Here is a 14665-nt window from a genome sequence, read left to right as displayed (position 1 = left end):
CCGCACCTCTCTCTACAATCATACTTTTTGGATTAGTGCATCTGAAAAATAAATAAATAAACAAATAAATAAATAAATACAAAACATCATGATCTTTCCTGCATTTTGTAATGAAGGGGACTGCTGGAGATTTCTTTCCCTGAAGGTGGCTGAGAGAGTGTACATTGGGCAGGGTCAGGCAACAGCATTGTAGCACGCAGGTCACATAAGGTCACACAACATTCTTCATGCTGAGGGAGAAGGGGAGTGTGGGGTGTCTCCCCATTCATTGCTTCTCTTCATTGCCTCCTTCACACTTCAGACCTCCTCTAGTTTTCCTAGCGGCTGCTCTAGTTAGTGTGCACAGAGGTGAATGCTCCTTTTACATTTCCCAGCACACAGCTGTTGACATGCTTTTTGGGTCATGCTATATTACTTTAACATACTCAGTGGCAGCTTACATGGCCAATATGTCAATTTGACTGAGGTCTTTAAGTCTGAAAATTGATTAATACAGTGGACTACAGAAACCTTTTTGAGCTGAATTATGTCAGAAGAACAAGAAGTCAAGGGTGGGAATTAGTTCAAAGCAAATTTACAATGACATTGGGAAATTTGTGGATTAATGTGAATTAATGAACTAATGTGGATTAGTTTACTAGGGCTTGTAGCGGAAGCAGTGATTCTTGGAGTATTCAAGACCAGCACTCATTACCTTCTAGACTACAAGGAAAACGACAAGACCAGCTGGATTAAATGGCCTGCTCTGCCCGTTAACAACATATTTATACACTGCCTGGCCAAAAAAAAGTTTAGGTTTAAATAAACAAATGATCTGGGGTTGCTTCATTTGGTCAGATCTAGGCTCAGCAATGTTATGTGGCAATAAAATGAAGTCAGCTGAGTACCTGAATGTGCTGAATGACCAGGTTATCCCATCAATGAATTTTGAAAGTCTTTGGGACGTGCTGGAGAAGACTTTACGGAGTGGTTCGACTCTCCCGTCGTCAATACAAGATCTTGGCCAAAGATTAATGCAACTCTGGAAATAAATGTTGTGACGTTGCATAAGGTTGTCGAAACAATGCCACGGCAAATGCACGCCGTAATCAAAGCTAAAGGTGATCCAACAAAATATATTCGAGTGTGCGACTTTTTTTTTGGTCAGGCAGTTGCTAATTGCAACCAAGTGGCAACACCTGACAGTGTCCTGCACGTGTAGGGATGTACTGATGAAAATACTGATAGGAACCTTTCCCTCAACCCAATACATACCCCCATAAAAGTCTCTCTGTATGAATCAACAGCTTGTACATATCTAACTATATCAGAATATTGCATTACATTATTGCCATTTAGCAGATGCAACATCCAGAGCATAACATATCCAGAGCAACTTACATATGTTACAATTTTAACATGTTATCCATTTATACAACTGGATCTGCACTGAGGCATTTGTGGGTTGAGTACCTTGCCCAAGGGTACAGCAGCAGTGCCCCAGCGGGGCATAGAACTGGCAACCCTTTGGTTTCAAGCGCTGCACCGTACCACTATGCTACACTTACGTCCAACATGATTATTACAAAGGATGTGAGCACACTGTCATGAATGCACAAATGCATACACAAAGAGGATGCCCTGTCCTTCCTCGCTCTCCTCATCATCATAATCATTTAATCTAATCAAGTGAGCCAGATGCTGTGAAACTGCTGCATGGGGCTGCTGCGGCCTGTCACATTTCACATGTTCACACGGTACATTTCTGTAAGTAGAGGGAGGTTCCTTTTTATTTCCTCTGTGTACTTCAGGAAATGGGGAGGCTGCACAGATGAGGCTGCCTTCCTACAGTGGCTCTGCCACAGATACCAACAGAGCTCTCCCTGCAGCCCCACATCATCTGCTGAACCGTGCAGCCGCAGCTCACAAAGATGCCCAGAGCCAGAGCCCAGCTCCTTCTGTTCCTCGCCATGGTGATCCAGCAAGGTAACAGTTGTTTATTTATTTACTTCACTCATTCCATTTCTGCTTATTCATTTTATTCAGTTAGTTTTTTGCAAATAGCCGCTGTCTCTATGTCTGTATATACACACATCTACATCATTTGACAGTCATCTTGGCACATATCTTAACCTCTCTCAAAAATAAAATTGTTGTACAAAATCAAATATTGAAAACTTGAAAAAAGGACAATAAACAATGAACATTTTGAAACTTCCTGACAACAGCCTGATAACAAACATTTCTGTTTTATTCTGCCTACATGAATAAATATCTGCTTCATCGCCAAATGTGCTCCTTAAGGAAAGCACAAAAAATAATTTTAATCTGGGAAAAAAACAACACCTTCCCTCTTTACAACATGTGAAATATGTTAAAATAATAATTTAAAAATACATTTGATGTATAAATGTAAATGAGAAAGTATGTTAATCCATATGGTTAATGAATCAATGGGATTTAAACTGCACATTAAAAACATAGAGGATTAAATTATTGCAACACATTTAAAGGATTAAATTATATTCATATTCTGGATTTCATATGTTATCATACAGTTTTTCGCACAACAACCAGATCTGCATAAAATACCAGAAATATCTCATCTTGTACTTGCTTGATAACATCTGTACAGAGGAGACCAGCACACTGAAAGAAAAATAATACATTTAAAAAGATAGAGAAACATAGAAAGGATTAGATGTAAAAATACATACTTCATGCATGGCATGACTTCTTGCAGAAGAGCAAGAAATAAGTATGAGAATATATAATATCAAAAAACCGTATGGTAAAACAGTTTCTAAGAAGCATATTTAACCATCACCAAATCATGATAAAACATATTTCCAACCCTCCTAATCTTAATCATACTGTAAGATATAAATGTTTTTGTTAAGTAGGTTTGTTTGTTTTTTTTTTTCATTTCATCTCTGAAGCAGAAGTTAGCACATTGTAACACTACGCTTCTTTCACAGCCAATATACGCTGCAGTGTTACAACACACCCCATTAAATGTTCTCGCACTGGGAGGTGTTTTCATCCTCACATTCAGAGGTGGGACCCCAAAACTGTGCATGACCTTAAATCCCCTTTGGTCTGTGCCTACAATCGGCTAACTGAAAAGAAAGGCACTAAATTTCCAGCCTTATTTCCACACTCACGGGCTAGCCACATTCAGCACAATCAGTCTGTGATGATGGAGACGCCATGTGGATTGTGCTATTTGCATTTACTTAATATTTCTGGAATCACTCCACCCCCCTGTAATTATGCCACTGTTAATGAGTCACAAATCAGCATGACTGTGTTGGTGTATGAGATTGTATTGGCTTCTTGGAACTGACCTCAGATCTCTGACTAGTTTGATCAATCACATCTCTTTTTTTCTGGATTGTTTGCTTCTTATTTTGCTGTGGGTGGCATTAGAGGGCCTTTATAGCTAGGATTTAGTTAGCTAATGCTGAATCAAGTGTGTTGGCCCTACTTTTCCCAAGCATTCTCTCCACCTAGCAGCTAACAAAAAGGCATGAGTGTGTGTACTATTCAAAAAAATTTACAAATGAGATTTACATTTTTTACAAGGCTGAAGATGTATCCATGTTGACCCCCTTGCCTAAGTCATGCACAGAGAGCTGCCTGGAAAACAGACTTCCCTTGTCTTTGTCCTTACGCTGTCACATCTTCTTCCTGTATATACAGGAAGTACTTCAGGTGGAGTCACTCCCATGACTGTCGTGGGATGGATTGGAGGACAGGTGATTCTGCCGTGCGCTCCCCAGAAACAGGACCCCCTGTACTCATCACGTTCCACCACATGCTGGTACTACGAGGGAAATACTGGTACAAATTCTATTTGGAACTGCGGGACTCTGGATAGGTTCTCTGGTAGACTAAGCACGTCCAACTACTACAACCTGCACATCACAAGTCTGCAGAGGTCAGATGCCGGGCTGTACATCTATGTGAACAGTGACCGGCTTGTGTGGAAGGTCAACCTGACAATCACCGATGGTGAGGATTTGTTGCTTTTCCCAAGGTGTCCCAAAATGTTGACATTTGCCTCTTTTCAGTCCTTGCTGAAACAGACTGGATTTTGTTTTTAAAGAAATCTGTACAAACTTTCAAACTGAAGTTGAGCACAATCCCAAGAGTAAACTTTATAATTTCAGACCAATGCTTGTTAATTATTTGCGACAAAAGAAAGCGAGTGAGGACAAATCTTGGTAAGAGGTCCCTAAAGAGAAAATAAACTACATGGAAGGTGTTTGGTTGGCCCTACTGAGCATACATAAATCTTCCTAAGCATAACCATTGACTCTAATAAAACAGTAGAATGGAAAAATAAGGCAGTCAAGGTGGTGTGGAGGCAGCTCCCTCTTGATATGAGAGCTAGGCAGAATCTATGTGAGTGCTTGACTTAACAGTTAACAAAAGCCATTGGAATTTTTATGTATTACAACTCAATATGAAGACTGTCCTAGAAATGTTCTATTCTAAAATAGCATGAAAAGGTCAAGGCATGAGCACAGAATGTCCTTGTTCTACATTCAGATTTTGAATACATTCTGAGGAAGTCTTCATCCCCTCACTAATGCTGATGGTGGGTGAAGACTGACACAATCCAGCTGACCTCCTACTTTTCAACATAATAATAATAATAATTAATTTGTTAAGTGCTTTTCCCACGCACAGTGCATTGTCCAAGACAAGATAATATACAATGATATTTGCATGCAAAGATACAGTGAGAGTAGATAAAACAAGGAATTATCAAGTACATATTGCACAAACATGATGCCACATACAGTTTCAATAGCTCAGGCTGACCTTCACACCTCAGGGAAGGTTCAGAAATGTTCTCACTTTATATGCCTCTTTATCATTCTGTCTGTAGTGAATGTTCTCTCTTTTCATTCATATATACTTAGCTAACTTGAGACCTCAAGTTTTCAATATGCTTCTTATGCAGGGAATGGTATCGCAGCCTGGCTGAACACATTGGGTGCTTACTTTCAAAGATCAGCCGAGTGTGAGAGTGCACAATTTAGTTTTTTTATTTCATTAAAGGAACAGGGAAGACTGGTAGGTTGATGTTTTTAATATGGTAGTTTGTTTCTCTGATTTATCCTAAGGAAGTGTCATTCTGTTCATTTAGGGTAGCGTGTGAAACCTCTGGAAACGACATTACCATACCACCATGCCATCAAACCAATAGATAGGCATAATCTGGCACTGTGTGGGACTGAGCCCAGCACATGACATTGAATTTGCACAGTCATAGCTAAGACACTTTGAATGTCCCCAGTGATACAATCCTATAAAATGGTGGCAAAATAAGCTGAATCAGGCCGTCAGGAAAAAGTCAAAGGAAATCATAAACTTTATATGTGTTTGAAAAGCGGGTGATTTATAGTTTTCAGATAACCCAGCCTCTGGTTTCTGTTCCAGACGCTACGACATCAGCAGATGACCTGCAGTTTGTCATAGGTGTCAAAGGGCGGTCGGTTATTTTGCCCTGCTTTGCCAGCTATCCTGGGAAGTCCTTCTCCAAGAGCAACTGCTGGTACAACGACGACACGGACATCCACTGCTGGAGCTCGTCAGCCAGCTACAACAAGTTCGGCTCACGTCTCACAGCAGAGAGCAATTACAACATCAAGCTGTCCAATCTGACTGCGTCCGACGCCGGAACCTTCACCTGCCAGCGGAGCTCAACGGAGCGGGGACAGCTCAAACTGATCGTGAGGAACGGTGAGTGCGAGCCATAGATTTCGTTTGGCAGATGGTTGAATAAAAAATGAATTGCCCGGTGAGCGAAAAAGTGGTATCTCATGAATAGAGGAAAAAAATGCATCGGGTGGACCACTACACCCATTAGCCTCTGTTATGTCACATGACAAATTGAAAATCTCAAGCTTCTCTTGAGCGTTAGGTAGCTTGTACCTTGTCTGGCCAACTACTGAAACCTGGCCATGCAGCACTTCCATGTCTGGTCCATGTCTCCCGCTTGCAGTGGGCGTGTCCACACCTGTGATCATCAGGAGCCCGGACAAGGAGTCTGTCAACTATGGGACTACGGTCAACATGACCTGCCATTCCGAGCAGGGCTCCTGGCCAATCTCATACAGCTGGTCCCGCCTTGACCCCGGGACAGGGCGTTATATCAGCATGGGGGCCCCCCGGGTCTCCCTGTTGTTCCCTTCTGCCCAGGTATCAGACTCTGGGGAGTACAGGTGTGTCGCCTCCAATGCAGCAGAAGAAAAGGCAGGGAGCCAGAGCGCCACCGTCAGGCTGTCAGTGCAGAGTGAGATATTCCTGTCTCTACCTCTCTCCCTCCACTGTCTCTATAGTGTCACCATTAGGTTATCAGTGCAGAGTGAGATATTCCTGTCTCTACCTCTCTCCCTCCACTGTCTCTATAGTGTCACCATTAGGTTATCAGTGCAGAATGAGATATTCCTGCCTCCACCTCTGTCTCCCTGTGTATATGCTCTGTACTCACTTTAGTCTTCCTATTTTAGTAGATTGTGTATTTAATTTTTGTTACACTTAAGGGGCAGATTTGTCCCTTGACTCAGTGAAAACCGGTATGTATGTTTTTTCTTAAGGAAGTGCTGTTCAGTCATACTGTTGAGGATGAATCTGGAGACAATTTCCTTTGAGGTGTATAGGAGCTGTTGACTTAATCCCCCGGGTTTTATTATCTGCAGAGCCTCATTAGCTCTCTGGAGCTGTGAAACAGCAACATCTCATCAGAGAAACATCTCTGATCTCTCTTTAGAGCAGAGGATCAGAAAGGGGCCCGGACTCTGCACTAGTAAAACAGTGACCCTGACTGGCTAAGTCAACAGACTCTGCAATACCGCCATCAATGGTGCCCCACTGGTGCAGACAGTCTGTACAGTTTGTGCTTTGTGCTGACCAATCAGTTTGGGACTACGTAAGCCTGGGCGGTATGGCCTAAAATTTATAACACGGTATAATTTGAAGCACGGACGGTAGCGGTATATATCACGGTATATTCGTTTTTCTTAAAATTTCAATCTAAATACTTCTGAAGGGGTAAAGCGCTGGTATGGCAACTGCATGGCAGCTATTACTGTACTCGTAACTGTATTACTAGGACATATTTCACATAGTACAGAGGTATTTTAAGAACATTTATTGTGCAAAACTGCAATAATAGACAGGAAAAATGCAAAACCTTTTCTCAAGTAACTTCCATCTCTGAAAAACACTTTTTCATGAAATACAATAAAACCAAGCTGAACAAAGTGAAAATAAAAACTGACTGAAGTTCTCCGTCGCTACGACGGATTTCCCTCAACTGGATTCCAGAGAGGCCGCAGTGCATGCACCGGCATAAAAGTTTACGATGCTATTGCCCCGGTTAAAAAAGTGTGCACCTGATACAATTAGGGATGAACTCGGGATGCATCGTTTCTAACATCTTTGCATCGGTAAAATCTGATTTATTTATATATAATTATTAGTAGAGGTTTTATGCCTTTATTTATTATTATCAAATCGTGTCGAATCGTACTGCATCGCAATAGGGGTGAATCATATCGTATAGCGTTAGTAGGCTAGTTGCTTCATATGCATCTTTAATGTATCAGATCGTTGACAATGTATCGAGATGTGGATCGCGTCTTTTCGATGAAGTTACACCTAGATCTGTGAGGGCTCTACCGGTCAACACGGTATAGTCAAAATCCATACCGTAGGGCAATGTAGGGCACCATCCACCCTATGTAACCATGATTCCGAGGAGCTGAGAACCTTGTTTGTATCCTCCAGGCCCCATTGACAGCATCTCCCTCACACTCGCCCCCCATCAGCTGTTTACCTTTGAGGGGCAGCCCCTGGTCCTTCGCTGCCGGGTGGGAACAGGGTCAGAGCCCATTTTCTGGACCTGGGTCTGGATTCCGGGTCAGGCCAAAGTGGGGAGCGAGATGGTGGTGGGGGACCAACAGGACCTATGGCTGAAGGAGGCGGGGCAAAGCGGGCAGTACACATGCCACGCTCGGAACCAATACGACGGGCGCAACATCACCCTGAACAGCGGGCCGGTCACCGTGCACATCGTGCCAAACCCTGGTGAGAGAACAGTCATCGCGATTGCTCAGATCTTCCCATTTAACCTTGATCCACTCATCTTCATTTTGTTTCTGGCACAAAATTCCTTCTACGGAATTTAAGGGATAAGGTCTTACATTTTACTAAATGCAGGGGTCCTGAACAGCAGCCATGCGGAGGTTGAAACATACAGTAGTCTAGAATGCCTTGTGCTCCCCCATGTCCAGAGTCTGATAAAAGTATCACTGATGATCGGTGACTCTGTTGATACCTGCACCCTGATTGGCTGGAATGAACATGCAGCGGCACTTCCTGATCTTGACAAACCCATTTCCTCTGTTGTTCAGTGTGCTGCGCAGTGTCTCTGTGGGGCTAATGGCTATGGTTCAGTGTCTGAATTCAGATGGAGCACCTGCATAAAGGGAGACCACAGAGTGGACGGTCCCAGGTTAGACAGGGCAGATGTTCCCCCCCGGGAGTCAAGGAGGCAGCCTGTGTTCAGTTCTCTCCTCTCTGTCTCTTTCACAGATCCACACCCCCTTGTCTGGGCAGCACTGGGTCTGAGTGGGTTTGGGCTTCTAGTGGTTGCCTTCCTGTGCTGTAAGAGGCACATCTGGGTCGTCCCTCAGGCAGGTCAAACCCACGCCCCAAAAAGCGCTACATCTATGCACAAAGGTAAGGGTGCATCACATGCTCTGACACATGAAAAAAACAGGCACTCATGCTCACACACACACACACACACACACACACACACACACACACACACACACACACACACACACACACACACACACACACACACTTACACACAACACTTCCACAGTTGACAAAGTGGCTTTACACAGCATGAAATGATTGTTTCATTTGAGACAGGCAGTGTGGTCTGTGTCTGAATGCACTGGGCAGTACTGTAGAAACCAGCAGACAGACTCAGAGATCAGGAGATCAGGCCTTTCTGATTCCTTTCCTGCCACAGTGGCAGTAATGCTTGTTCTTCTTTTAATGCAGACAACACAGAGATGAAAACCATGTCGGATTCCTTAAAACCCCAGAGCAAGAGGTGAGTTCTGCTGTTTCACACCTCCCCATAGTATCATCAAACTCCCAGCTACTCTTCTGCAATGGTAAATGGAGTAGAGTAATGCTGATATAAGCCGTGATTCTGTATGCACATGCTATGTGTTAGACACTTGTGATCTGGATATGGCATAGAGCACAATGCAAGCCATGGAGCTATAGGTTGTATTGTTTGAAAACCCCAGTGTTTGTGCAGTCCTTGCTCTTGCACTTACTCCTTTACCTTCCATAAGGTGTTCTGAGCCTAAGAGGAGCATGCATCAGTAGTATTAGTAGTTATTAGGGTTATTGTTAGTACTGTTCTCTTTCCTTTTGTCTGAGACAGTCAGGCAACCCCCTGCTGTAGCTGGCATTTGCAAGCTGCCTTGAGAAGATAAATCTCCTGAATGGGTGTCGGATCAGCTGAGACTAGCTGAGCAGGTTTTATATCTGTAGGAGCTGATACATAAATACCAATTAACCGTGTGGGAGCCAGATCTCAATCCGTTGACATAATCAGTTGTGCCTTGCACCGGAAGTAATGATGTGTTTCCGCTCCCCCCCCATCCTAGCCGAGGCAATGTTTACGCCGACAAACACGATCAGTTCTACTGCCCGCTATCAGGAGACCAGCGCATGGATGAAGACGTCTACGACGACCTCAGCTGAATGGCATCTCCTCCAGCCCACCCTGCCACCATGTGTGTAGAATTAGTACATTTGTTGCAACAGTTTACAGGAAAAAAGCTTAGGTTTTACAGCCTCTCACAGTCATCTGTATATTCCACTCCATGGGGATACCCCATCTGTCGATTCTGAGAGGATCCACCGTTTAACCCCTGACTGCGGTTTCACAATGTGTTTTGGGAATTCTGTGGTGGAGGAAATGTTGTCATGGGGCAACACAGACAGACACTGCTCCTCCTCAAACAATCCCCAGTTTCCTCTTTTCAGATGAAGTTCCCATCATTTTTCGCCGAAGAAAATCTTCCTCTTCTGTTGAAATGTGTAGATTTTTAAATTTACTTTGGATCACTTTACCGTTGAATGTGCCTTATCCTTCTTTCAGGCCACAGCAACGTAAAGCTAGACTCTGCAGCAATCAGTTAAAACATTATAGTGTGATGCATTCGCAAAGGTGTAGCTTCTGCTGTCTCATTTGCTAGTACACCATGTAAGCAAACTCATTTATTTTTTCATAACATGGCAATCATCTGTTTAGTTCATTATTAACCATGGAAGAACCTGAATGTAGAGGGAATCACACTTTTAGAATGCATATTTCATACACTCCTATGGTTAAAACGGTATTGAGTGAATTATGTATAAATTATATATTTTTTATATTTGTGTGATCTGGGATATATTAATAAAGGATACTTAAGAAATTGTTGTTTCATTGAAGAATAAGAAAAATCTTTCATTCAAACTTTCATCATTCCTTTTGGCAGATGCTAAAAAAAAATTCAGGATGAGCTACAATACAGTGCACTGTAACACATAACACACAGCATTACATTTTGATACACAAAAACTTACGATCAAATTGCAAAAATCATTTTTACAAAGAGCAGCCAGATACAATTCATAGGCAGCATTATAAGTTTTACACTGAAGAATACCAAACTGTTCAAAAATACACTATTAAATAAAACCACTCATTCATATGTGAATTCGAGTTACAGTGAGCTCAACAGGGCCACCTAGTGGAGCCTCACTTCACTTCAATTAGAAATAAATGCCAACCGTATTGAAATCAATACCTCAGTAGAGCATTAGATGGCTCCACAGTGAAAGTTTAGAAAGACTACCCTCACCACCAAGTTATTAAATAAAATCATGTTTGGCAGCTCCCAAAATGACTGAGAATTTTATTTAGATTTACAGGTGTTCAAAGGTTTTCTGTGGCACCTGCTGTAAAAACCTCATATAGACTCTGAATGATCCCTGCAGTGAGCACTCTGATCCCACCCCAACTGCTTGCTGAGGGCCTGGGATTTGATTGATTGACTTTTACACCCTAAAGGATGCAAAGGGTCACTCTTTACTGCGCCCAGCCCAAGGTGTAAAATAAGGCCTGGATTCACTTACAGTGAAATTACAAATACAAAATTACACCCCATACTCCAAATGGCACAAAAACATCAGGCCCAACCAGGGAGTCATCATTTAAGCAAAAGGATTTCTCACACTTTATTTCATTTTAAAATACAACACATAACCCGTAAAACCACAGACTATTTCTATAAGCATACATTAAACAATTTAAAAAAATGGCAGGCGACATAACAGCCTTCATTACAAATGTATTGACTCTTGATTAATTTACTTACGCTAAATTAGCTACATCTGGTTGATTTTCATTGTCTGATGGAGCAGTTTTACCACATAAACATCAATATCAGTAAACTCGTGCTTCTGCTTGAAACAGACAGATTTATATAACATTGTGGTCATTCTTCTGTCATTCTTCTCTAAACAGTCAAGATACATACACACTCCAAACTTTCACATCTGTATAACCACAATTTAAGTAATGAACCTCCTACATAACTGCTCCACACTAACTGGATTTATTTAACCAAAATGCAGGTTAATATCAAAATGTTAACAACAAGACCCGACATGATTAAACAAAGCAGACTAGTATAGCGTAAAGGTATGCGAGTTTCATTATTCACTGTCTGTACTTCCCTTTCTGTTCATTTTACATGTTCACCTAATATTTCATCATGTTCCTGGTAATAGTGCAATATTTTATCAAAATGGAAATGTTACATATATGCAAAATCGAGTCACTTGACCTGTCGCTGACCGACATGATAACAGCTTTGGCTGCTTCTGCAAAGCCAGTGGGGTTTGCATATGGAAGGAGCAGTTCACCAGCCTCTGAAGAAACTTCTGCTTTTACCTCCTGCCTCTCCCAGAGACAGGAAGAGTGAATGATGTAACATTAGCGACACAAGATCAGCCCGAAACACCACCCTTATCACACGGTTTTCTTACATGACATGACATGATATCACTGAGATGTTCCCAAACGGAGCAACAGCAAACAGAGTTAATCAGGAGTCCACAGCGTTTAGATGACCAGCAACTTCCGTGGAAGTCAAACAGTGTACTCCCACTTGTGTAAACTGTGCGCTTGTGACTGGCAGAGGACGCCCGGGGCACGCTCACAGGCTCACGTCCACCCTGTATCCCTGTATCTCTCCCTTCATCAAGTTGTGTCTGTCTTCTGTGGAGTGTAAGTGCGTGCGTGCGTGCGTTTGTGAGCATGCATGTGTCTGTTCATAGGGGATTCACTGTGATGCTCAAGCTTTGAGACAGTGAGAACAAGCTTCAGCAGAATGGCATCATTCCTTCAGTGAGGGGTGGCCGGTTCTCGCGCGTGACGCAAGCCTGTGCTCTACCACTTAGGTGCATCCTCTATAGACCTGAGCTGGACCTGGTTGATGATCTGGTTGTGCTGCTGGGAGTCCATGGAGGCACGCGTGCTGGCGGTGTACCTGGAGCACATGCGGCCCCTGCTAAGCTTCCTGAAGTGGTCGCAGATGTACCGGCGGAACTTTCTGGTGGCGAAGCAGTACACCACAGGGTCCAGCAGGCAGTTGAGGCCCATGAGCATGAGCGTGATTTGGTGGACGTTATTCAGCCACTGCTGGGTGTCCTCCGCCCAGTGAGTCAGCCCCAGCACGGCCATCGTCCAGGGGCCCTGCACCACGTGGTGGGGCACGAAGCAGACCACGAACACCACCACCACCACGCATACCATGGACAGGGCGTGCTTCTTCAGCCTCCAGCCCTGCCTCCCGGCCTTATTCATCTGCTGCAGCATCAGCGTCCGGCCAATCAGCAGGTTGCAGATCACCACCAGCAGGAATACCAGGGCGAAGAATCCAATGATGACGAAGTGGGTTTTAGCGACCCACCACTTCTGCTCCTTCGTCTCGTTTTGGTAGCCCTCGAAGCAGCGTATGATGTTGACGCCAGTTTCATTGTGCTCATTGATGCCAGGGAAGACCAGGTAGGGGATGCTGGCTGAAAGCGTGGTGGCCCAGATCACCACAGACACCACGATGCCCCGTCGCCTGTGGTCGCACGACGCCGCGTCCAGCGGCTGGGTGACCGCCCAGTAGCGATTGAAGCTGATGACCGTGAGGAAGAGGATGGAGCAGTAGGTGTTGATGAAGAACATGGAGCCCGTGATGCGGCAGAGGGCGTCTGAGAAGGCCCAGTGCCCGTGCTCTTTGTAGTAACTGATCCAGAGCGGCAGGGCGGTCACGAAGAGCAGATCGGCCACCGTCAGGTTGGTCATGTAGATCCGGATCTCGTTGATGGCCTTGGCCTCGCGCATCTTGCGCAGCACAAACAAGGCGCAGCAATTGCCCGTCAGCCCCAGGATGAAGACCAGGCTGTAGAAGACGGGGAAGAGGGTGTACCTGAACTCAGAATCCAGGAATTTGTTGTCTTCAGAACTGCCATTCTGCAACAGCAACAGCAAATCGTGAATAAATGTGAGCCGCTTTTGCCCGCACAGGGAAGCAGGAAAAGCACAAGAGCTGAAGGAGGGCCAGACTCAAAGCGGGACAGGCCTCTCTGATGGAAAAGCTTGAAAGGCTCTCTTTCAGTAGTGAGAACGATGCCCTCCAGCTGGTGGGTCTTGTACCCATGTACCCCCTTCCCATCAGCCTGCCGTACAGTGGAATTTGGAAAAATTCTTTGTTCGCTTGTGGCTCCACTGTCTAGTCACACTATAAAATGTATGATCATTTAACAACAGTTGAGTGACTCTTACTTAAAAACAGACAACCACAGAACATTTTGGGAAGTGCCCCTCCCACCACCCCACCTTGGACACAGCAGACTTGACCCGTCTAACTAAATTGCAGCCTCTTTCCTAGGTTTGAGTGGCATTATTACAAACTCCACAGATACAAATTATCAATATCATATAGCCATCGGGGAGCAGAAGCTGAAGGCAAGAAAGCTCACAGCCAATGGCGACAAGAAATACGCTTACCTCGGTTACAGTCATGATGCCAGACACCTGCTTTCCAAAACACACTGGAAGTTCAGAGAAAGGTTCGTGCTTCAGCAGGGATCTGTTTTTTTCTGCACCTTCCAGTCAGAAAAAAGATTGTAAAAGACGTGCCAGAGAAGAGGTCTCCCTGTGAGGAAGGCAATCTTTCATCAGAGAACATTAGATAAAAGCACTCAGAGCAAACCACATGCAACCATTAGCTCACATCAGCTGGACTTCTCAAATTACATAAAAGAACGTAAACATTAATTCTGTCTCAGTTCTGCTCTTCATATGTGAAAGCTGTTGGCCGCCAGCTTGCCAATTTAAATTAAGAACCGTTAATTGAGCTGAAACACCACAAGGTGTTGAATAAACACCTAGACTGCCAGGCTGCCTTTAATTAAGATGAAATACAAATGTGGCAGTTTGAGAGGTAGTTGATAAGGGGCATCTGGTGCTCCTGGAAAAGAAGGTGCCTCTGTTCGCTCCGTACCCTTCTAGCTTTCGTTTTCCTTTGAT

At 43.9% G+C, this 14665-nt stretch overlaps 1 protein-coding gene across 1 annotated transcript; it reads right to left on the bottom strand.

Annotated features, from left to right (window-relative positions):
* Nucleotides 1-12265: 12265 nt before the first annotated feature.
* On the bottom strand, nucleotides 12266-14230 carry ptafr (platelet-activating factor receptor). Its single transcript, XM_036543075.1, has 2 exons — nucleotides 14144-14230; nucleotides 12266-13606 (listed from the first exon to the last, which is right to left on the bottom strand). The coding sequence occupies exons 1-2, from the start codon at nucleotides 14156-14158 to the stop codon at nucleotides 12530-12532; spliced, it is 1092 nt and encodes a 363-aa protein (XP_036398968.1). The 5' UTR covers nucleotides 14159-14230; the 3' UTR covers nucleotides 12266-12529.
* Nucleotides 14231-14665: the final 435 nt, after the last annotated feature.

Source organism: Megalops cyprinoides, chromosome 12 (genome assembly GCF_013368585.1).
Source record: "Megalops cyprinoides isolate fMegCyp1 chromosome 12, fMegCyp1.pri, whole genome shotgun sequence".
NCBI lineage: Eukaryota > Metazoa > Chordata > Actinopteri > Elopiformes > Megalopidae > Megalops > Megalops cyprinoides.
The sequence above is the reverse complement of the archived record's forward strand: the minus strand, read 5'-3'. Positions and strand labels throughout refer to the sequence as shown.